This window comes from Aristolochia californica, unplaced genomic scaffold (assembly GCF_029961685.1).
Source record: "Aristolochia californica isolate CCGP_79_NKW_82.1479 unplaced genomic scaffold, dmAriCali1.0.hap1 SCAF_13, whole genome shotgun sequence".
NCBI lineage: Eukaryota > Viridiplantae > Streptophyta > Magnoliopsida > Piperales > Aristolochiaceae > Aristolochia > Aristolochia californica.
Window position 1 is genome coordinate 2,089,331 of NW_027181804.1, and position 22,573 is coordinate 2,111,903.

General features: G+C 35.8%; 1 protein-coding gene across 5 annotated transcripts; it reads left to right on the top strand.

Moving 5' to 3' along the window:
* Positions 1–595: 595 nt before the first annotated feature.
* On the top strand, positions 596–22,243 carry LOC137947570 (histone acetyltransferase GCN5-like). 5 transcript variants are annotated; one of them, XR_011111549.1, is made up of 14 exons: positions 596–1,202; positions 4,970–5,034; positions 5,156–5,236; positions 5,441–5,512; positions 5,754–5,922; positions 6,744–6,787; positions 6,924–7,023; positions 8,087–8,155; positions 10,204–10,258; positions 14,547–14,665; positions 20,873–20,966; positions 21,302–21,443; positions 21,592–21,955; positions 22,100–22,243. XR_011111549.1 is itself a non-coding variant. In XM_068793372.1 (13 exons), exons 1-13 carry the CDS (start codon positions 666–668, stop codon positions 21,656–21,658), a joined length of 1,614 nt encoding a protein of 537 aa, XP_068649473.1. In that variant the 5' UTR covers positions 596–665; the 3' UTR covers positions 21,659–22,075. The 5 variants fall into 5 exon arrangements, 3 of the variants coding, with proteins under 3 accessions (XP_068649473.1, XP_068649472.1, XP_068649474.1); XM_068793372.1 differs by lacking the exon at positions 22,100–22,243 and having other exon boundaries at positions 21,592–22,075; XR_011111550.1 differs by lacking the exons at positions 20,873–20,966; positions 22,100–22,243 and having other exon boundaries at positions 21,592–22,075.
* Positions 22,244–22,573: the final 330 nt, after the last annotated feature.

Sequence of the window (22,573 nt, forward strand, 5' to 3'; positions counted from 1 at the left end):
AGCGCTCACTGTTTCCAAATAGAGAGTCTCCGTTGGCACGTAGGGCCTGGTTCAACCAGTTGGTCCAGTTTGAGTCTCATTATTGGTTGCAATTAGGGGCAGTTAAACCGGATGTCAAACCGTTCGAGCTTCTGGACCCAATAAAAAAATAAGAACAATCAGGTAAATTTGACATGGATAATTGGTAAATAAATAAAATAAAAAATAACAAAATTTTATGAAATCATAAAATATAAAAATCCCATTATCACATAAAAGAAGCAAGAGAACAATGTCATTGTAATATATAATAAAATTATTAAAAAATATTATGAAAATCGTATTTTATTTCAAATATATTATAACTAAAATAAAACTTTATGGAGTTACTCAATATTGTTTTATTTTTACTTTTTAAATAATAAAAATTGGATAAATGGTTATATTTGGCACCAAGATGAGTTTCTTTAAGAACCTGGCCCACGGGAAAAGGAAACACGATCGTAATTCTTCGCATAAACACGGGCGATTAAAGAAAATGGAATTCTTTGCGCAATTCCGGCGGGAAAACAAGCACGAAAGCCCCGAAATGCCCAAATCTGAACGAAATCCCCAATTTACCGGAACCCCTAGTTACTCTGTTCGCCGCACTTCTGAGCTCGAGCTCAGAACCCTCCGATCCCCGAATGGACGGCCACTCGGCTCATTCCACCGTTCCTTCCCCCTCACACTCCGCCTCCGCCTCCGTCTGCAGCTCCGCCCACAAGCGTAAAAATCCCAACAACTCGGACGACCTTCACCCCACGAATTTCCCCCCCTTCTCCTTCTCCGACGCCGCGCTCACCTCCAACGACGACCTCGACAGCATCAGCGCCAAAAACGCCGACGACTCGGAGGAGAATTCTGACGAAGAGGATGACGACTCTATGAGAGTCTTTACGGCTGCCCGATTGGAGAACAATAATAACAATAACAATATCAATGGAAGAAATGTGAAGCCGAAAGCAGAGCATTCGTCGGCGAAGAATGAATCTGAGGTCGTGAAGGATGAGCGTGCGAATGCTGTGACGGCTGTGGGCTCTGCCCAAACGTCGGGAGGGCAGGCGGCTGTGGGTTCGACAGCGGGGATTGTGGTGAAGGAGGATACAGTAAAGGCGATATTCACCGAGAACATACAGACAAGTGGAGCCTACAGCGCGAGAGAAGAAAGTTTGAAAAGAGAGGTGAGGTGACTTTGCCGCTTCCTTTTTATTGTTAAAAATTTGGATAGCGGATAACCTCTTAATTTGTTTAATTTCTTACATTATATAATAGAAGTTATTTTGGCTTAGTTATTAATGGTTTGTTTTGGGAAAGTTTTCCCGGTATTTCTGGAGATCTAAAAATGCCAGCTCATTGATGAAGGTTAATAAGCAAAATTTTTTCAGTTACTATAGTAAATAAACTTGGCCTAGTAAGCAGTCCCAAGGCGATGAAAAATAATATGAAATCTGTTTGAATTTCCATTTCTAACCTTAACTTTAGGAAAATTTAAAAGTTTATCTAGGCTTTGATATTGGATGAAATATTGGCATAAACATAATCCAAGAAGATTCCTCTCAGGTAGCACAGCACTACTATATCAGTAATAAGTATTCTGCATAATTTAAACTAGGGGATGTGATATCTGTAAATTAAGATCAAAAGAAGTTAAAATCCTGGGATGGGTAACCCGTGAGATAGAATCTTTGAAAGTGGACAGTTGTACTTGTAATTTTTCTTAAACAGAGTTAAAATCTTGTGATGAGTAAAGTGTGAGAGAGAATCTTCAAGAATACTCTTAAATTTTCTTAAACAATGGGTGTTCAAGAGTTTCAGAAAATTTCTTCTTTATATGAAAAACTGTTGTTGTGAAAATAGATTGTAATGAAATTATGTAAGAGGCTCATTAAGAAAGATTAAAATAAACAAGAGGTGGAAATGTAAGGAAAGGTTGATAAAAAATAAGAGAAACATAATATCAACCAACAAAAGGTTGCATACGTTATGCTGTTATTGTTGAATTTTTGGAAAAGAGAAAAACTTCGTTGACTTATTGTAATTTGAGTACATGAACTCCTATTTATAATAGAGGAAAATAATAAAGTGCAATTACAATTAAAGTCTTCTTGTCCCAATTACACCCAAAGTCTAACACTTAAAGATAAGTCCTAACATAATTAAACAATTCAACCCTTTAAACTGAGACCTCCTTCTGTGAGACTCTTCTAAGACTTCACCATATTAATTCTGGCTCTGTGAGACTTCTTATTGTGAAAGTCATGTAAGAGTCTTCCAATATTCTCTTTAAAATCCCCCCTCAAGCTGGAGTTTATAACTTCAGTTTGCAATGAGAAGAATTTTTGGTTTTCAATTTTCTTTCCGCAATTTTTTTTCATAGATCCAAAAACTTCATCTTTTGTGCTCCCCTTTTCTTGAATATTTTGATCACATAAAAAATTACCACAACATGTAGAACAAAATACCTCTTTCTTATACTTTTTTTTCTACTTCTCCCCTTCAAGCTGGGGATAAAAAGGACATAGAGACCCTTTTGGACAAAACACAATATGGGAAAAAAAATCATTCCTAGCCGTACAACAAAGCTCCATACATCAGTCAAAACGGTCATAGTCTGAAACAAGGTAGAAAATTAGCCCATCTTTAGGGCTTAAAAAAGAGATTACTCATTTTTTAAGGGTAGTTCAAACACAAATAATCTTCTGGGTGAAGAATAAAAAGCTTGACTCAAGTTGGATGTTGGGCACACTCCTATACTTTTTAGGAGTGGGTTTAAGCATTGCTCTAAAGTGATAAAAACACAAGATGACAAACTGAAGAAATACTTGAGAAAAACAACTTTAACCGGAAGGAGGCGACTATGCAATACTCATATTTCCAAAGTGACCTTTTTTTATTTTTTAGAAAATTAGGGGAGACTGTAACGGTAGAACTTAATAAACTTGAGTAAATATAAATTTTTTGGGGTGATCATAATTTTTCAGAGTTAACTATAAGGAAAATATGCAACTAAGAAACAAAAGCACAAAACTTGAAAACAATATTGATGCATGATATTGTATATCTTGAATGAGCACATCATGGAGTTATTAAGTTGGATCAAAACTCTCTGATTAGAAGACAAATTTGGCTAAAAAAATTGGATTTTAGGAGAAAAAGGAAATTCAAATAATGTCAATGGCTAAAGAGATAATAGGAGAGAAAACAAGTAAAAATGAGAGATTTTCGGCAGAACAGACCTTTGATACTTCTGATAGTAATATCTCAAAAAATATAGCTCAAAATCACAAACGGTTTGTTGATCAAGAAACTAGACTCAAATATCTTTAATTTTATATCTAAATTAACATAAAAATATTCATTCTTGAATCTTTTATGACCTTTTGATTCTCTTCATTCTATATCTTGACCCTTGCCAGCTGCAATGCGAATATCTCTTTAAATATAAATCAGATTGACATGAAATTTTCGTCTTCTGAAACTAGAATTCAATATCTTTCATCAAAGTATAACTTCACTTCATAAAATATACTTCTTTTGAGATAAAGAAGTTGATATATTTGGGGAATTTGTAATATGGCCAAACTGAGTACTCTTTCTTATATAGCCAACATGACCATTGACTCTTCCAAGATCGATATCTCCCTATAGAAAACTCAGATTGAGAATTGGTTGAATAGATAAGAAAATAGACTTACAGATCTTTCTTTTGACATATATATCTCCATATAAAGTTGTTAAGAAATAGTCCTACTTGGATTAGTGGATACAAAGATCTTGAGTTTATTAGACGGGGAAAAGGTTTCCTAAGTGGCTAATCATTTTGGGATAGGGCCTTGGACCCAATTTAATTTGGTATCAGAGTGAGCCACTCAGTATGTAGGCTTCTACCTAAATTATCTACTTGTACAACCACTAAAGAGAGCGGGCCTACACGTGAGGGAGAGTGTTAAGAAATAGTCCCACATGGATTAGTGGATACAAAGATTTTGAGTTTATTAGATGGGGAAAAGGTTTCCTAAGTGGCTAGTCATTTTGGGATAGGGCTTGGACCCAATTTAACAAAAGTCTCGTTTTTTATGGCATAAAACAACTCGCAAAGTGAAATTTTCTGCTATTGCTCGAACGTCTGTTGCAGTCAGATCTTTGCTGCTTCAAATATCAATTTCTCTTTGTAAAAAACTCATATTTCCAAAATTCTTTTTGAGTTGGAAAGTAGACTTGAAGATCTTTTTCGTCAATATATAATTTGAAATATGAAAAACTCAGTATGGATGTGCGAATGCCAAGAAATCAACATGTACTGGGACTGGAAGTAGAGAAAAAATAGAATACGAACCTAAACAATTAGAGATGATAGATCAGAAAAGGATCACATTATCTCTGTGGGTTGACCAAGTCAACTCACAAAACCTGCTCTGATACCATATTGAATTTCTAAAAAAGAGAAAAACTTCATTGACTTATTGTAATATGAGTACATGAATCCCTATTTATAATAGAGGAAAGTAATAAAGTCCAATTACAATTAAAGTACCCTTGTCCCAATTACACCCAAAGTCTAACACTTAAAGATAAGTCCTAAATAATTAAATAACTCAACATAAATAGAAGACGAACATAATTAAAACACCTTTAAACTAAGACTCTTCAGTGAGAATCCTATAAAACTCCACCATATTAATTTTGGCTATGTGAGACTTCTTACTGTGAGAGTCATGTAAGAGCCTTCCATATCTTCTCTTCAACAGTTATCAATATTGATTAACATGAGAAATTGTCTAGCTTAGCAGTACAATTGCTATTGTCATTTGGTTGACGAAATTTGGATGTTTAACTGTGCATAGTGGGGTTCAATTGATGACTAGATAGCAAAGTGCGGTTGCAATGGTTTCCCTTTTTCCTGCCCATAATAGGGTTGTCTTTTGTGAGTGGTAACTGTTTTGTGCAGGAAGATGCAGAAAGACTGAAGTTTGTCTGTTTTGCAAACGATGGAGTTGATGAGCATATGGTTTGGTATCACTGTTCAGATTCTTTATTTTGCATTATTTACATAGATTCTAGAGTCTTTAGCAACATTGTACTATTACCTTCTTGAAAGCACCATTACTAACCTTTTCCACTCTCACCTATTCAGGTTGATAGGATTGAAGAACATCTTTGCCAGACAATTGCCTAATATGCCAAAGGAGTACATTGTCCGTCTTGTTATGGACAGGTAAGTGTTTGACAGAGTTTGAAGAAATCATGGAATCTAATCCTTTTAAAAATTCCTGCTATTTAATTTGTCTATAGGTGCACCACTGTTTGTATTTTTGTAATTTTTCTATTGCTTAAACATTTATTTGCTTTTAGTCCATCTTGACATGCAAAGTCTAAGTTGATCTTTTTACTCTTGTTACTTGCTTGCTAACTTTTGCAGAAGCCACAAATCTGTGATGGTTATCAGGCATAATCAGGTTGTTGGTGGCATTACGTATCGTCCATATATCAGGTAGAGGGGAAATCTTGCTTATCATAAATAAGCTCCTCTTTTTTTATTTTTCTTTTTTAAATATGATATTTTATTTTGAGCAAAGTTTCCTCTTTCAGATTGCCAGTTTTTTTTTTCTTTGAAACACTTCATAGTGCGATTTTGAAAGTGCCTGTTGCTTATACAACAAATCTCAGTTTGTTTTCTTACTTTCTGTGCCTTCTACTGCACTTGGTTCATCTTGTTTTTTTGGATTTCACAGCCAGAAATTTGGAGAGATAGCTTTCTGTGCTATAACTGCTGATGAGCAAGTTAAAGGTTATGGAACCAGGCTCATGAATCATTTGAAACAGCATGCACGTGATGTGGATGGGCTCACACATTTTCTAACCTATGCAGACAACAATGCTGTAGGTTATTTCATTAAACAGGTACACATTGTGTTTTTGTTCTGTTTTCTATTTCTTGGTTTGAGAAATTAGGGGAAATTGAAATGGAATAAAACTGAAGCATGTTCTCTGAGCAGCTAACAGTCTACCAGATCTTTTGGCCCAAGATGGTGTCTCCCGTTAGCATCTTGCTTTCAGGAGATCCTTTCCTTTATAACGTACAAATTAAATTTCATTGTACCTTATATTATGATTATTAATTCTTGAAATAAAGCTATTAGATTTTCAAAAAAAGAAAAAAAAGGAAATTGAAATGAAACCATACGAATAATTATACCTGTTATCAAATATTGGTTTTTATTTTTGTTTAAGTAATTTCTTAAATTTTCTGTGTTATTTCTTAACAATTATTTTTTAAAGCCAAAAAACTTTATTTTCCTAGTAAACTTTTCTTTTTAGCCAAGTTAATCAAGGTGGATGGTGCCTTTGACTCAAATTTACATTGTGGGGGTGGGGGATTTATTTCTTGTGTGAGGTCTTGGGTTTAAGTTTCACGGGAGTTATGTGGTGTTGTGTGCATGTGTTATCAAATATTTCATAAAAAATGCAACATACACTCCCACCATTTAAGTTTGGGTCTATACTTTTGACTCAGTATTATTTGGATAAACCCAAATAAGAATGGGTTCTAGTTGGCTTGATCCAAAACTTTTGACGCCCCTAGCTTTGGGCGATGGTTGAGTTCTGCAGAAATTAGCTTTAGTGTTGTTTCATTATGGTCTTATATAATTCTAGAAAGTAATTTCATCATATTCACTTGGGGTTCGTAATTTGCTGATTTGGACCATATCTTGTGGTGGTAGGGTTTTACGAAGGAGATTGACTTGGATAAAGACCGATGGCAAGGGTGTGTTCTAGTTTCTTTTTCTTGAACAGATTTAAGTAATTTTTATGATAATCAGTTGAGATGCATATTCTTTACTTCCTTATTTTAGCCATTCGATGATATTGTTTATGTTGTTTATTGGTTTTTCTTTTTTAAGGTTCATAAAAGATTATGATGGTGGGATTCTTATGGAATGCAAAATTGATCCAAAGCTTCCATATACTGATCTGTCAACTATGATTCGCAGACAAAGACAGGTAAAAACAACAAAACCGAGTTTGCTCTAGAAATGATGCTTTGATCTGTGCGTACTGAAATTACCCCTAAAATGGTTTGTTGAAGCTTCCAGCGACTAATCCATTTAGGACAATAGGGCAACTGTCCTTGCCCAGAAATGTCCTTTTCTCTTTTATAAGATGACAATGAGAAATGAGATCAGTACTCGCCTAGGAATGTCTCTTGTTAGTAAATCTTAACTACCTTCCTAGCACGAGAGAGAATCATGAACTTCCACATCAGATCCTCTCCCTTTGCTGGTTGAGTTTTCTTGATTTGCTATAATAGTTACTCTCACATAATATCTTCCTACCTTTTTGTTAAGTTGGGTCCAAGGCCCATCCCAAAATGACTAGCCAACTTAGGAATTTTCTTTCCCAACTGATAAACTCAAGATCTTTGTACTCACTAATCCATGTGGGACTATATTTCATAAGAAAAAATCCATGTGGGACTATTCCTTAACACTCCCCCTCATGTGTAGGCCCTCTTTTGTGGCTCTACAAGTGGATAGTTTAGGTGTAGGCCTTCTTTTGTGGCTCAACAAGTGGATAGTTTAAGTGTAGGCCCTCTTTTGTGGCTCTACAAGAAGATAATTTAACTGTAGGTCCTCCTTTGTGGCTCTACAAGTGGATAAGTTAGGTGTAGGCCCACATATGAGTACCTGCTCTGATACTATGTTAAGTTGAGTCCAAGGCCCATCGCAAAATGACTAGCTAACATAGGAAGCCTCTGTCCCAACTAATAAACTCAAGATCTTTGTACTCATTAATCCATGTGCGACTATTTCTTAACACTTTTATTTCGGAGGTGGGAGTTTTTTGTAGTTTTATGAAAAGGAAGGAGAATATTCCTTAATGCTCCAGGTTGATTACAATGTGTTGAATATTATTCAGATTGCTTTGAGGATGGTACATATTCGTAAGTTGACTACATCTTGTGATGACTATAATATTCAGATAATTTTTGGATTTTTGCTGGATTTTAGTTTTGCTTACAGATTGCTATAACATTAAGCTGTTCTGTCTTCTGCTGTTTATGAAGGCCATTGATGAGAAGATAAGAGAGCTGTCCAATTGTCACATTGTTTACCCTGGAATTGACTTCCAAAAGGTACAATCCCATAGTTTGTTCTCTGCATGCTTGTAGATTTAAGATTATGGATCAAATTTTTGTAATTTTATTTTGATTGATAGACCACAATAACCAATCATCTGATTGGTATTGGGGGTTGCTAAATTATAAAAGTTTCTTAATGGTTGGAAATGGATTTGTAAAAGTAAATGGTAATCGAACAGTCATTCGCACTTAAGATCTCTAGTAAGATTGGTGAATGTGATGAGGTTGATTGATATGTGTTATTTTCTTGAATGTAGATGACACACATTCCCACCCCTTATCCCCTTGTGAGGTTTGAACCCAAGTTGTCACATTAGAAACCCACCCATGTGATCAATGCACCAAAGGGCCAACGGAATTCATAAGTATTATGACATCCTCATCATATGTAACCTGATAGAATATCTAAAGTCTGATTGATTTCACACATTCCTTTTAGAGTAGAACCTCAAGGGAATTCATTTACAAAGGTTTAGATAGTGACTAAGAGGAGTATAAATGGTTTTAGGTCTAAAAAAGAAATTCTAATTCAGGCGAAATTCAGAGGAAAAAAATCCTTCAAAAAATATCAGAAGAAAATTAACTTAAATGAAGAAAATTAAACTGAACAACTACATGCATATCTAACTGAATGCTGGAGAACGAAACTATCTTTGTAGTTGAGGTTGAGGGTTCTTTAGCTTCATAAGAGTTCAAGAATAATGGTTTAGAGAAAAAAAGCCCGGAGACCAAATTCTGAAGCCATGTTCCAATTTAATTTTAAACAAAAAACGAAAAGAATCCAGGTTTAAAGAAGCAAAGTACAAAAGAAGGTATGTCAAAGAGAAAAGGATGTTGAAATTAGGCAAATTAGGGTTGAAAAGAGTTAGGACACCGCCAAATTTGTTGCTACATTAATGCATAAGTTATCTTCAAAAGAAGTGTTTTTTTTTTTTCTCTTTGATGAGTTTTGGGACGAGAAACAGCTAACTTAGAGAAAGAAGACAATATAAAGCATTAAGCAAGAGGGGAAAGAAGATTAAGAAAGAAGTGAGGTGCGAGAAAGCATTTAGAAAGCTTCACACCTAATGTACAATTAGCAAATTCCATAATTTTCATTCATCAATTGATTTATTAAAAGATTAGCAAAGCTATATGTAACTACTGACCTTAAAATTTAATGTTGTAGATTAAAACATCAACTAAAAAGTAAGGGCCAAGATTGGAACTTAAAAAGAATATCTATTGAGCCCCTAAAGTTAATGAAAGATAAGGCCTGCTAAACATGCTCCAATAAAATAAAAACCAAAATTATGACTAAAACCCAAATAAAATATCAAATACAGTCCCTAATCTACTAAAATTAAAACCTAAGTCCTGAAGTCTATTAAAATGATTAAACTCAAACTTTAGGCTATTCATTGAGCTAAGTAGCAAAGATTCCCTGTTCTTCCTTGAATAAACTCGAAAACCATTGATCTGCATCACCATTCTGAGTGTTGGCACTTGATAAACGTGTTCTTGCTGATTGATTGTAAGCACTGGATAGAGAAACTTTTGAGCTTGGTTTATTATCCTGAGTGGATTTATATCCATGCTATTCGAATAGCTTTTACAAGTATTTTAAAAAATAAAACATGTGGGGTTTTAAAAAAAATGTGGGTATTTTATGTTTAGAGGATGAGCTTTCTGCTCTGGTCCCTGTTTTTCTTTGTGCGTTTAGGGTACATCTCATGTTAGGTTTCTGCAATGTATGATGGTGAACTATTTCATTCGTAATGGATATTGTGGATTATATCAAATGAGAATTTTATTTTTAAACTATTGGAACAAGTATGGATTCTAGATTTGCAGACATGACTGGCTCACAACATTTTCCCTTGTCCATGTTTTTTTTTTTTTTAGTAAAAGGTGTAAATGTCATTAAAAGAGTGAAGAGTACCATACCTGGCTAAAAATTGTTAAATTTTAAATCTTAAAGGAATTTTTTTATTATAATTTTTTTATTTTAAATTACCTTGTCCATGTTACATGTACCAATACTCGATATTTTTTATATCCAGAAAGAGGCTGGCATTCCAAGAAAAATACTCAAGGTTGAGGATATTCCTGGATTAAGTGAGTTGTGTCTACCTCTTCTCTCAACTCTTTCTTATGTTCCTTGAATTTTTTTTTTTTGTTGAAATGATAATAATTTTATTTCAAAGAAAGGGAAGATAATTTTATGTTCCTTGAAACTTAGTAGAGGAAAAAGTCAACATTGTTGAATATTGTTACATACACACATGTTTGTCTTTATATTATTTTGTCTAAGCATTGTCATCCAGTCATATATGCTGTTATTATAATCATATTCTTCTTAGGTGAACAGTTTTTTTTATGAGTCATACATAGTACTTTGCTAATCCCTCTGAGATTCTAGTTTAGTGAATGGACTCACAGAGCTTCTGATTTTCTTGTCATGCTTCTCTTAATGTATCACTCAGGTCAGTTTTTGTATAAGGAGCATAATCTAGACATGTCTATGGGTAAATTTGTTTAAACTTAGGATTCTATGATATATAATCACAGTAGAAGAGGATTAAGGGGTGAAAAAAAAAAGAAGAGTTGTGGAGAGAAGGTTTTAGGAAGAGTGACGAATTTGGAGAAAAAAAAAAGAAAAATAGGGTAATGGACTTAGTCCACGAATTTGGAGAAAAGAGGAGGATGCATAAGGTAATGGACTTTGTCGAAACCCTCCCTCTTAAGCTCTATTTATAAATGATTAAAGTGCCTATATTATAATTATACCCTAGTAAGAGTGAAGAAGAGACAAAAAAACATAAACTAATTACATCAATGACACTCCAATATATTTATATCTTCCAACACTCTCCCTCAAGTTGGGAGGTAGTAGTAGCCATCCTAACTTGAAACAAATAACATAGATATAGTAAGAATCTTCTCCATCACGATGTGCCAAGGATAAGTACAAAACCGGGCACAAACTCTCAAAGGGTAGAAATGGGTGAAAAAATATAAGTCGAAACCAACCTCAAATGATTTCAAATAAATATAGTGATAATAATCACAAAAGTGGGTAATGCTTGTCATTCACAAGACGATGATAAAAAACCCAATGGTACAAATAAAAAGTCTTAATGGACTTAAAAACACCCATATATAAAAAGGACCAACCATATCAGCGCACCAAAAAGGGTTGGCCAAGAGTCAAATAAAGGATGGTAGGAGGTCAAATAATAAAAGGGTAATAGGGAATCAATAGGAAGATAAGATGAAGAAGTTGGGGCCAACATGTGTGCTTTATTTTTTTTAAGTATTCAAATTCTTCATCATATGAACCAATACCGATAACAATCAACAAATAATGAACCCAAGGCTAGCAACCGAGGAGTTCTTTTTCAATAATAATGTCTCAATCAAAGAGACACAGTAACAACTGCAATAATGAGCCAATGCCCAAATAACACATACCAAATATGTTGTTATATAGCAACGGATAACCGATAAATAGTAGAAGTTCTTAAGAGTAATAAGGACACATGAGATAATCTGTAACAAGTCCATCCTTCAATAAGGAAGTTGTGCTCCAAATAATAAGGTGGAAACGAGTAATAAATAAGCTACCAATAAGTTGAACCAAGTGTTGCTAATCTTCTAAAAAAGAATAATTGAATCAAGTGCTGCTGGTTCCGAGAGCAGTTGCACGGTCTTCAAAAAAACAGAGAAGAGTGAATAAAACAGTAATGGATGTTGCTTCCACGTTTATTGCATCAGTGATTAATTTAGACACCAAATCTAGAGTTAGCCATATAAAATCAACTAATTAGCAGCCGATGACATAAGTGTCTTGTTTCCAAATATAGTTCACGTTTAGAGATGTAATTACAGAATGAAATTGATCCTCAAAGGCAAATAAAAAACCAAAAGCAAAGCTTGAGGCTAGACAAGTTATAGCTTGAAAGGATTTCACCGAGTGATAGGCTGAGTGAGGTTGCTCACTTCATAAGGGGATAAGTACACCAAGTGCTGCTCCAACATGCTGTTAATATGCTACAAAGATTTCTCATAACTAGAGAAGAAACACACGTTTTGAATCTCATCCTAGATCAGAATCTCCTTACATAGATACTTCTTAATTTGTAGCATTAAATCAAGTAACTACATTTTTTGGAAGTTGCCATAATTCAGAATAGGAACACTTCTTCTCTTTGACAAATAAACCAAGGAAAGTTTCTGAAAATAAGATGATATTCTAAAAATTCTTTCCAGATATTGTTAGTTTGCAAACAAAAACATTCCAAGGGTAGATCATGAGATACTTTCTGATATTGTTGATCAATTACAGCAACTCAAAAAATGAAGCAAAAAATTTAAATCTTCGCATGCAACAATATACCAGCATGACCTTTGATTCTTCCAATGCAAATATCTCCTTCAATATAAATCAGATTGACATGAAATTATCTCCTTCTAAAACTAGACTTAAATACTTTTCATCCAAGTATAACCACTTCATAAAATATATTTGTTTTGAGATAAATAATCTGATAGATTTCGGACTCTATAAGTTGGCCAAATTGAGTACTCTTTCTTCTTTGGCCAGCATGACCATTGACTCTTTCGAGATCGATATCTCCATATAAAAAACTTAGATTGAGAATTGATTGAGTAGGTAAGAAAATAGACTTACAAATCTTTCTTTTGATATATAATTCTTCATGTAAAGACTCGTTCTTAATGACATAAAATATCTCAAAATTTGAAGCTTTCTACTATTGCACGAAACTTTTCTGTTACTTGACCTTTGCTGCTTCAGAAGTCGATTTCTCTTTCTAGAGAAATTTGATTTCAACGATTCTTTTTAAGTTGGAAACTAGATTCAAATATCTTTCCAACGACATATAATTTTCTATATGAAACATTTGGTAAGAGATTTAAAAATCCAACCAAAAACATTAATATGGAAAGAAGACTAAAGGAAAAACAAGAAACTCTTCTTGTTTCTTTTCTTTTTCTTCTTCCTTTTCTTCCTCCCCTTCTTCTCCTTTTTCTATTTCAGATCTTTCCCCGCTCTGATACCATGTTGAAACTTAGGATTCCATGATGTATAATCACAATAGAAGATGATTAAGGGGTGAGAAGAAGAAAAAAAGTTGAGGAGAGAAGGTTTAAGAAAGAGAAGAGGAAGAGGAGGAAAAATAGGGTAATGGACTTGGTCCAAATCTTCCCTCTTAAGCTCTATTTATAAATGATAAAGTACCAATATTACAATTATACTTTTCACCCTAGTAAAAGTGAAGAAGAGACAAAAAACATAAATTAATTACATCAATGACACTCCAACATATTTATATTTTCCAACTAAATTAATCTACTCCGACTTCCTCTTAACATTGTTTCCGTTTTTTCTTTTCTACGGAACTATGTAAATTTGATAAGGTTGGATAAAATTTTATTCTTTTGTTTCATGCTTTATCTCCTTTTAATAACCGAATCATCTGAAGCCATATTTCTTGGCATTCATCATTAAACTTGAGTGAAATAAGCATGGTGACTATGATGAACTTGTTTGGAGGAGGAGAGGGTGATGTGGTTAAGTGTGGTTGAAATTGCATTATTGAAACAAATGTTTTGCAATTCTTTCCTGGATATAGCAATTCTAAAAAATGTGTATTCTGGAATTATGTTTCACAGAGGAGAGATTTTAGGTGATGAATAAAACAAAGAAAGAAAGAAAGAAAAAAAGAAATATATGCAAGTGAAAGAGTAGGTGCAAAGAGAAGAAGAGAAAACTAGTTTTCCTATCTGGACTTGTTTTTCCTTTCTCTTAAAATAATTGTGGAATTTCATTAATGTGGTTAAAAAAATATCACCTGTTCTGCCGTAGTAATTCCAGTGCTGCAGTAACCCTGCTCACATTAAGACTTTTTTTTTTTTTTTTGTTTAATGCATTAGAAAATTTTAAGGATGAGAATCTGTGATATTGTAACCTCCGAAATAAATTAGTTTTAGTTTGTGAAACAATCTTGTGCATGATAATTTGGGTAACTACTCTAACCTTGTCTGTTGGATGGGAATATACAAGTCAAACTCCTTGTCTATCTGTATGTATTTTTTTTCAAGAATACTGATCTTGCAGATTGGGCCTTTGCCCCAATGACTATATGGGGGTTGTTTTGGTGTGAGGTCTCCAGTTCTAGTCTCAAGAGGTGTATTGGGTGTAGTATGAGTGTGTAATCAGCATTCAGGACAAAATGGAATACTGGGCATGACGTCTTCCCTACTATGGGGATTTATCATATCTTTGTTTGGAATCAAGCTCTCATACTGCAATAAATTGGTAATTTTCTTTGCTCTTCATCCACATAGGTTTTTGAATTGAACTCTTTTTTGCATATAATAGGAGAAGCAGGATGGACTCCTGAACAGTGGGGCCACTCGCGATTTAGGACAGCAAATGCTTCAGCAGATAGTGTCACTTATCGCACGCAATTGAAGAACTTCATGCGTGCACTTCTTAAGGCAAGTAATTGTTCTGTACTCTCTCTGTCTACTTCATTTGTGCACTTCTGAAAGCAACTAATTGCTTTGTATTCTCTCTCTCTCTCTCTCTCTTTAGTATTTTTTTTTTTTTTTGATAAAGATGTATTGTATTAACAAGCGAAAATTTACAAAGGAAGAGGGAATAGAACCCTAACAACAAGAGATTGAAGGGACACTCCCTTCTTGGCAAACACATTTGTTGCCGAATTTGCAAATCTCGGAATATGAGACAAATTACAAGAAAATAATGAGGTAATCTCTAAAATCTCCTGAAAGATGTCCCAATGCTTCCATGGCGGAAGGGAAACACGCTGGCACCAACCAATGACTACCTTGGAGTCCCCTTCAATGTGAATTGGACCACTGCAGTTGTCTCTGAACACCCGGAGCCCATTGAGAAAGCCATATAGCTCTGTCGATGTTGAATCAAAGATGCCTAAAGGACCAGCATAAGAAATACATTGATTACCAGATAGATCCGAAATCACACTCCCAAAGCCAGCGATCCCCGGATTGCTAAGAGAAGAACCATCAAAATTCAATTTTAGGTACCCAACTTCTGGGGGAGCCCACTCCTTCATTACTTGAACTTTGGTCCCAATGTGCATCCTTGCCACATTGCTCCAGCTATCTCAAATAGAGGTGCCCTTGAAAGAGCAAAAAGGTTTATTCGTCAGAAGCCAGGTGGAAATTTGTCCCGTCACTTTTTCCACTACTCTTGCCTTGGATTCACTTTTAGCATCAAACTGCCTTCTATCACGTTCATTCCAAAGCCCCCACGGCACGAAACTGGCGCAGGCTGAGATCATCATTTTACCGAGACCAGGAAGGGGATAGTCAATGATCGACTTACTAAAACAAATCAGATCAGTAGATATACAGAATTGCAACCCCAACTTGCATAGGACAGAGGTCCACACATTCTAAGAGAACTGGCACAAGAGCAGAGTATGGCTGGTGGATTCGGCTTCAGTGTTGCAAAAAGGACATAGTGGGTCTATAGAAGGGTGACCCCTTCTTCGAAGTACATCTGCCGTAAGAATCTGACTTTGGCGTGCTCCATATGAAGAATTTAATCTTTGGAGGGGCACAGAGACGCCAAACGAAGTAGATATTATATTCACTTTGCGTCGAATCCCAACCATTAATGTATCTATATGCCGATGACACTGAGAATTTTCCGCTTTTGTCAGACCACCAAATGAGCTTCTCTCTCTTCAGTAGTTGCCAAATAGTTTATGTGGAATACACAACACTTTCTTTTTTTGAAATGCAGAAAAGATGATTTCATTGAGGAGGAGAATGTATAAAAGCCCCCAACTACATGAATAAGGGGGCCACAACAGCACAATGATATCAAAATTACATAAAGTAAAACATCAAAAGCAAATTAAAGGAAATAGCTCAGTTCTGCCTTATAGTGAGCTTTGCAAGATTTTACACACTCGATGGACATGGGGCCAAGTGATGTCCATGTTGGCAGTGAGACCAAACACCTCTTCCATTAGGGGCAGCAGTCTCTAAGGTGGAGTAGAGTTGTTTTTTGCCCCATTAATCACTCTGGATGAGTGCCCTTTCACAACCATAGCATTTCTGCATTTGTGTTGTACCATCTGGATACCGTGAAGAAGACCATAAGTTTAAGCAATTAAGAAATCAGATTGGCCAAGGGGTATTCTAGTCATGGGCATTGTTTCTGGTGATGGCAAGTTACACCAGATTTGCTATTTCTTGGAAGTGGTCACACATTGTCCAAGTTAAACGTTGCCTAATATTATTATGATCAATTGATACTGATTGCCAAATTATAAATGTTCAAAGGTTTGAATCATGTCTTCAAGTTCCTCTACTTGGGAAAAATGGATTCTTGGAGGCATTTGGTTGAGTTGGTGGTGCTTTCTTGCAAATTGACAATGTCTGGAAATATTATGCATGTCAAGGATTTGTGTGTCTCTTGTTACGTTCTTAATGTAGGACCTGCTATGAAAATGCCATTTCAGAGCCTTGTGCTGGCAATTCTGATCTTGTGATATGCTGGTTCTGTTAGTAAATGTCTCTTGCAAGGTTCCGCTCACCAGAGTCATACTTTTGCTTTTGGTCTTCCTTTTACATATTACCTGTTCATCGGTGACATTGCTAGAATTTACTCACCTAGTGCTATATGAAGTCTCTGTCTAGAATGTGTAGTCCATTAACAATAATTTCCTTGTATTTTGATGTCCAATTGATCAAAAGTGCTTTCAACATTTTGGAGTATTAAGTATTGATAAAGATGCAAAATTGAGGAAATAAGAAGATAAAAGAGAGAAGTGAAGGATGAAAGAGGAATGGAGAAAGCAGCAGCCTAGAGGAGGCTGTGTTGATCAGTCTCGAAAATCAAGACTGATATTTCTTTTTCCTTTTTTGAAATAAGGTGTGAAAGACTGATCTTTCTTTAATAGTCACTTACGTGAGTTTGGGTAAAAAGACAAAAATGCCCTTAAGTACAAAATACTTTATAGCTCTCTCTAGGGGTGGGATTGAGTCGAACCCAGCTTGAGCTTGCATATGTTCGAGTTGGGTTTGATTTAAATATTTTGAACTTGAGCTCGAGCCCAGCCTAGCCTCGTGCCTAAAATTGTAATCGAACTCGAGCCCAAGAATTTTAATGAAGTTCGAGATCTAGCTCAAGCCTGGTTCAAGCTCCAACCTACATTTAAAACTTTGCTTAAAATACATATAAAATAAACTGTACACAAAATTATGCATAAATTTTACTTAAAATTGGGCATGACCTCTACATAAAATTGGGTATGGCCTCTGTACATAAATCCTACACTCTGCATAATAGTGTCTAAACACTCTGCATAAAATTATCTATACACTCTGCATAAAATTGTTCATTAACATCGCATGATAGTATGCATAAATTTTATTCGATAATCAAACACCAAAATTTAAATGAAATATCAATATCAAATTTACAATGACCCAAACAAAAACTATAAATCCAGTATACATTTATGTCTTAAACACCTTCTTGCATTAGGATGGGGTGAAGCTAGTTTACTGCTGGCATGAAAAGCCTATCAAATTATATTTTCTTGTATGACTTAAATTTTGAGTATACAGTGCTGTTTGTTATACTCAATTGACCTAGCTAAAAGGGTCTTCCTCCACAATAAGGTGTTGGAGTGAAACACCCAAGAGTGTCAGCTAAATGGCTAGCTGACCTAAGAACGTGCTTCCAATTACAGTTCAAGAAATTAAATTACATATATAAAAAAATATCCCAAAGCCTCCAGGGGGGAGGGGTTGACTTTGCACACCAGTTAATGACTATTTTAGAATCGCCTTCAATGTAGAGGGGCCCCACAAGATGGTGATGGAAGATCTAGTTCAACAGTGGTAGAATCGGAGATTCCAAATGGCTCAGTGAAGGTGAAAAGTAGACTACCATTACAATCGTGGATCATTCCGCCAAAGCCCACAGGACCGGGGTAACCAAAAGCGCTACCTTCAAAATGTAATTTGTAGTGGCCCACCGATGGGGGAGACCAAATTTCCGTAGTCGGGGCACGGGAAGGATATGTCATACCAGCAATCAGCTGCTAGTTCCCTATGAGGTTGGAGTTGCTAAGGCTTTAGAATTCCTTATGCATAAGTAGCCAGGTTGAAACTTGGCCGACAGTATTTTCCATCAGTATATCAATAGAGATAGATTTTAAGTTGAATTTTTGGTTGTTTCTTTCCTTTCATAAAGCCCCAATGATATGACTAATGCAGCATGAAATGACTAGTTTCCCAAGCTTTGGGAGGTTAGCACTGATAACAGAACACCCTAAATCATTTGCAGTACTTAGAGAGAGGTACTTTCATCATAACAAAACCAATGTCAGGATTTTCTTCCCATGATTCTTCAACTGAGCACCCTAAATCATTTCCCCAAATAATCAAATCCCAATATGAGGAAATAGAAAAGAAACATAAGAAATGAAAATAGGAAGAAGAGATAAAAGTATACAAAAAAGACTTGCCATAACAGTAGTGAGAGCATTTAGAGCAGAAGGCCTATTGAGAATTGCAATTCTCGAAGTAGCTTTACCTTCAACTACCACCTGAAATGAGGAAAATAGGATCAAGAGACATCGAGTCTTGCTGAAGGCAATTAAGAACACCGAAAAGGCTGGCATTTTAGTAATGGTGAAATGTTTAAAAAATCCAAAATGCTTAGGAGTACCCAAGTAATTAAGTAAAACACTAAGATTGAGAACCCTAGGAAACAAGGGCGAAAGCCAAACAACTAAAGAACAGACACCTGATACTGAACTGAACATTATCGCCATTATTCAGCTTAGTCAGTCTGCACAACAAGAGGAGCTTCCACAAGGTCTAAGATCTTGTCCAACAGCAAGGCATTTCAAATGGACCCAAAGGAAAAAATGGAAAAAAATTGAAGGTCAGTTGTCAACAGAAAACTGTTACCGGCACATGGGTGCATGTCTTTGTGGAAGAAATGAAACAAAAAGCAAGTAAATCTCAACTGTGAAAAGATAAAAAGACATGGCAGCAGATGGTTAACAGTTCTGCAAATAAACAAAGAATGAAGGCAGATGGATTCTCTAATGATGGAAATTGGACCAAAATGGTCTTAATCCATTCATACCATGTTCATAAATTAAAAGAAAATACAGTATACATGAACCCAGCAAACTATTTTGCATGATTTTATGACTCACTGAATTGACTCAGGAATCAGGTAAGACACTTCGAATTTTAAGAGTCGGTTCGGTTCAAGAAAGGCAAAACCACTCCAGAATTTAACTCGAAACAGACGGAGTCTGAAAGTGTAACTCACCTGAAATTGTTCAGAATCAGGTTAAACTTGGATGGTAAGAGCCTAACTCAGAGTTGACTCGGTTCTTTCTGACTGGATTTAATTCCTAGTTTATCATTGAGTTTCAGCCGAGTCACCTCTATTTTTAGGGTATCAACCGAGTTCCTGATTCCAGGCCGCATGACCATAGTTTTTTTTGGTGCTTGGCAACCACTTTATCAGATATCAGTACCCTACTGTGAATGTATCAATAATTCCGATTCAAGCCCTTATAAGGAAATCTTAGGAAAAAACTGAAATCAAAGGGCAACTTGGGGATTCAAAGACAAAACCCAACGTCTTCCATTCATAATTGTAAGATCCAAGGAATAATATATGCGCTTTTTTTAAGTTTTTAAGAATCTTGGCAGTTTCCTGATTTGGTTTATAAAAGATATCCCGAGCAGAAGAGACTGGCAGTGAGATAGCACCTGCGAGGATTCAGTGAGAGAAAATGCCTGTCTCCATTGCTGAGAATCCTAGCTGCTGCAATTCTTCTTGTGATATTTCTACAAAAGCCAGGTAAATTACAACAAACAAAGATGCTCCAATTGGCGATTACAGGAAGAAAGAAACAGAGACAGAACGAGGGAGGGGGGTGGCGGAGAGTACTTCTAACTGGAGAAAGCACTCACGATCGTCCCATTGGCTCTAGCCTCTCGGCCCCTGTAATTCCTGGATATGGAGAGGTTTCGGCATTCGCCTTTCCTCCTTGGTCCCGAGTCCCGACTCCTCACCCTAGGTTTAAGTAAACAAGCCAGTTCGCGAGCTCGTGAACCAAACTGAGTCTCGTTCGAGTTCGGCTCGTTTACTTAAATGAGTCGGAAACCCGATCTCGAATTCGATTCGAGATTGGGTTTATTCGAACCGAACCGAGCTGAGCACGAGCTATTCGTGAACCGGCTCGGTTTGATGCCACCCCTAGATCTCTCTATACAACCCAAATTCTAATAAAATTTGAAACATGAGCATATGTGATGTAAACTATCTTGCTTGTACAGTATGATACCTATGTGACAAGGATAAAAGACCAAAATACCCATGTACATGTAATCTAACAAGTATTTTTATGTGGAATCACACAATCAAAATATGGAAATGTTATTGACGTATTTCACTTTGCCATTGATTTCAAATAAACATTGTACTTTATGTGACTACCCTCATGGAATTCTTAAATTTCTTGAGAGGAAAACTATGTTTGACTTACCACTTGCTCTCAACTTGTTATGGCCATTAGTATAACATCCTAATGGAGTACAACAGGAGGTGTGTCTGTGTGTGTGTATCTAATATATATAAGTTAACATTAAGTATGTGGTTAGTAGCAGTTGATGAATGAGCATCCTGATGCTTGGCCATTCAAGGAACCAGTTGATGCGCGTGATGTGCCGGACTACTATGACATCATCAAGGACCCTATGGGTGAATCTTCTTTTCTTCCACTTATGTTCTATGTGTTCTTCTGCTAGATGTCAAGATGTGGCAAGTTTACTGGTTACCTGTAGTCACATAATTGTGACCTTGAAACCTGGTTGGTACTTTGCTCCACACACCCCCACTCCCCCCAAAAAAAAAAAGCATGGTTGATACAGGAACACATTGTACCAAGTTACAAGAAAAAGGTTGTAGATTTTCATGTCCTGGAAACTAGGTTGCTTTTGGTTGAGTAGAGAGAACATTTCGATTAATGCTATATGTTGCTTGTTTTTTTGAAATACACAAATGTTCTGATTTGTGAAAAATTTCTTTTTAAACAGATCTTAGAACAATGTCCAAGAGACTTGAATCTGAGCAATACTACGTTACATTTGAAATGTTTGTAGCTGATGTGAGGAGAATGTTTGCTAATGCACGCACCTATAACTCTCCTGAAACCATCTACTATAAGTGTGCAACAAGGTGTGTCTCTTTCCTTCTCTCTTTTCGACTTGAAGTATATGGAGGTATCCGGGCTCCCTCCAGGCTCCGTCTGATTATGGTTAGTATGAAATATATTTATTAGGTAATTTGGTACCCTTCTCAACATAAAGCTTTCTATGATGCTCAGGCTTGAGAACTACTTCTCTAACAAAGTTCAGTCTGGCCTTCAAGCATGCAGCAAAGGTCAGAAGTAAACATTTGTATTATGATTAAGGCACATTGAGCGGGATATGACCACGTGTATTTTAGCCAATGAGAAGTCCAAATCTGTAAATTTGTTGAGTGTTGGGAAGATTGTTCCAGTTCCTCGGGGGACTGCGTTATGTAAATTTCCACTCCTTTCCAACTTATTTTAGCCCATGCATTATGAACTCCCTCTGTTTGTTCCCTAGATCTTTTGCTGGTTGTGCAGCAAGCCTGTAACCACCTCACTGGGGCTAGCTGACTCTCTAGTGTTGGCTGCAGCAAGTTATTTACCTGCTCGCTCTTAGGTACGATGTCAACTCTGGCCAATCAGTTCTTCTGTACAAAATAGTTTATGGTATCTACATTCCTGGAAATTTATTTTTTATAAGTACAAGGATAATTTAGCTAAATATGCTTGATGTAAACTTGATCTCTCTTTTGTATTACAGATTCTTTGACAATATCATAGCACAGATTAAGGATACAGCAAAACAGGTATCCATTTTTTTTTTTTGGATGGCCAGAACTGATAAATGTGTTATAGAAAAAGAAATGAAGTTGTAGCACTCGCCCAGGACTTCATGACAAGTTGAACGCAGTCACATTAGATAAAGCACAGATGAGATGAAAGCAAACTCAATTTTATTGATATCGATAACAGGGAGAACCAAGTTTCATCAACAATTAAAAAATAAAAGCCAAATATAGGAATTTTTCTTGTGTTATTAGGAAATGCACAATATCTCTATGGATTGGTGCAGAATTGAGATATGATGTATGGTAATAACCATTTCACTATTACTCAAAACATTCTCGTTCAATAAAGAAACAGAATCCAAAAAAGAAAAAAACAAGAATGAACGGTGTTCGTTATTTGGATGCTGCTGCTTTTTTATGTTTTATCCAGGCACTTGCTCTTCAAT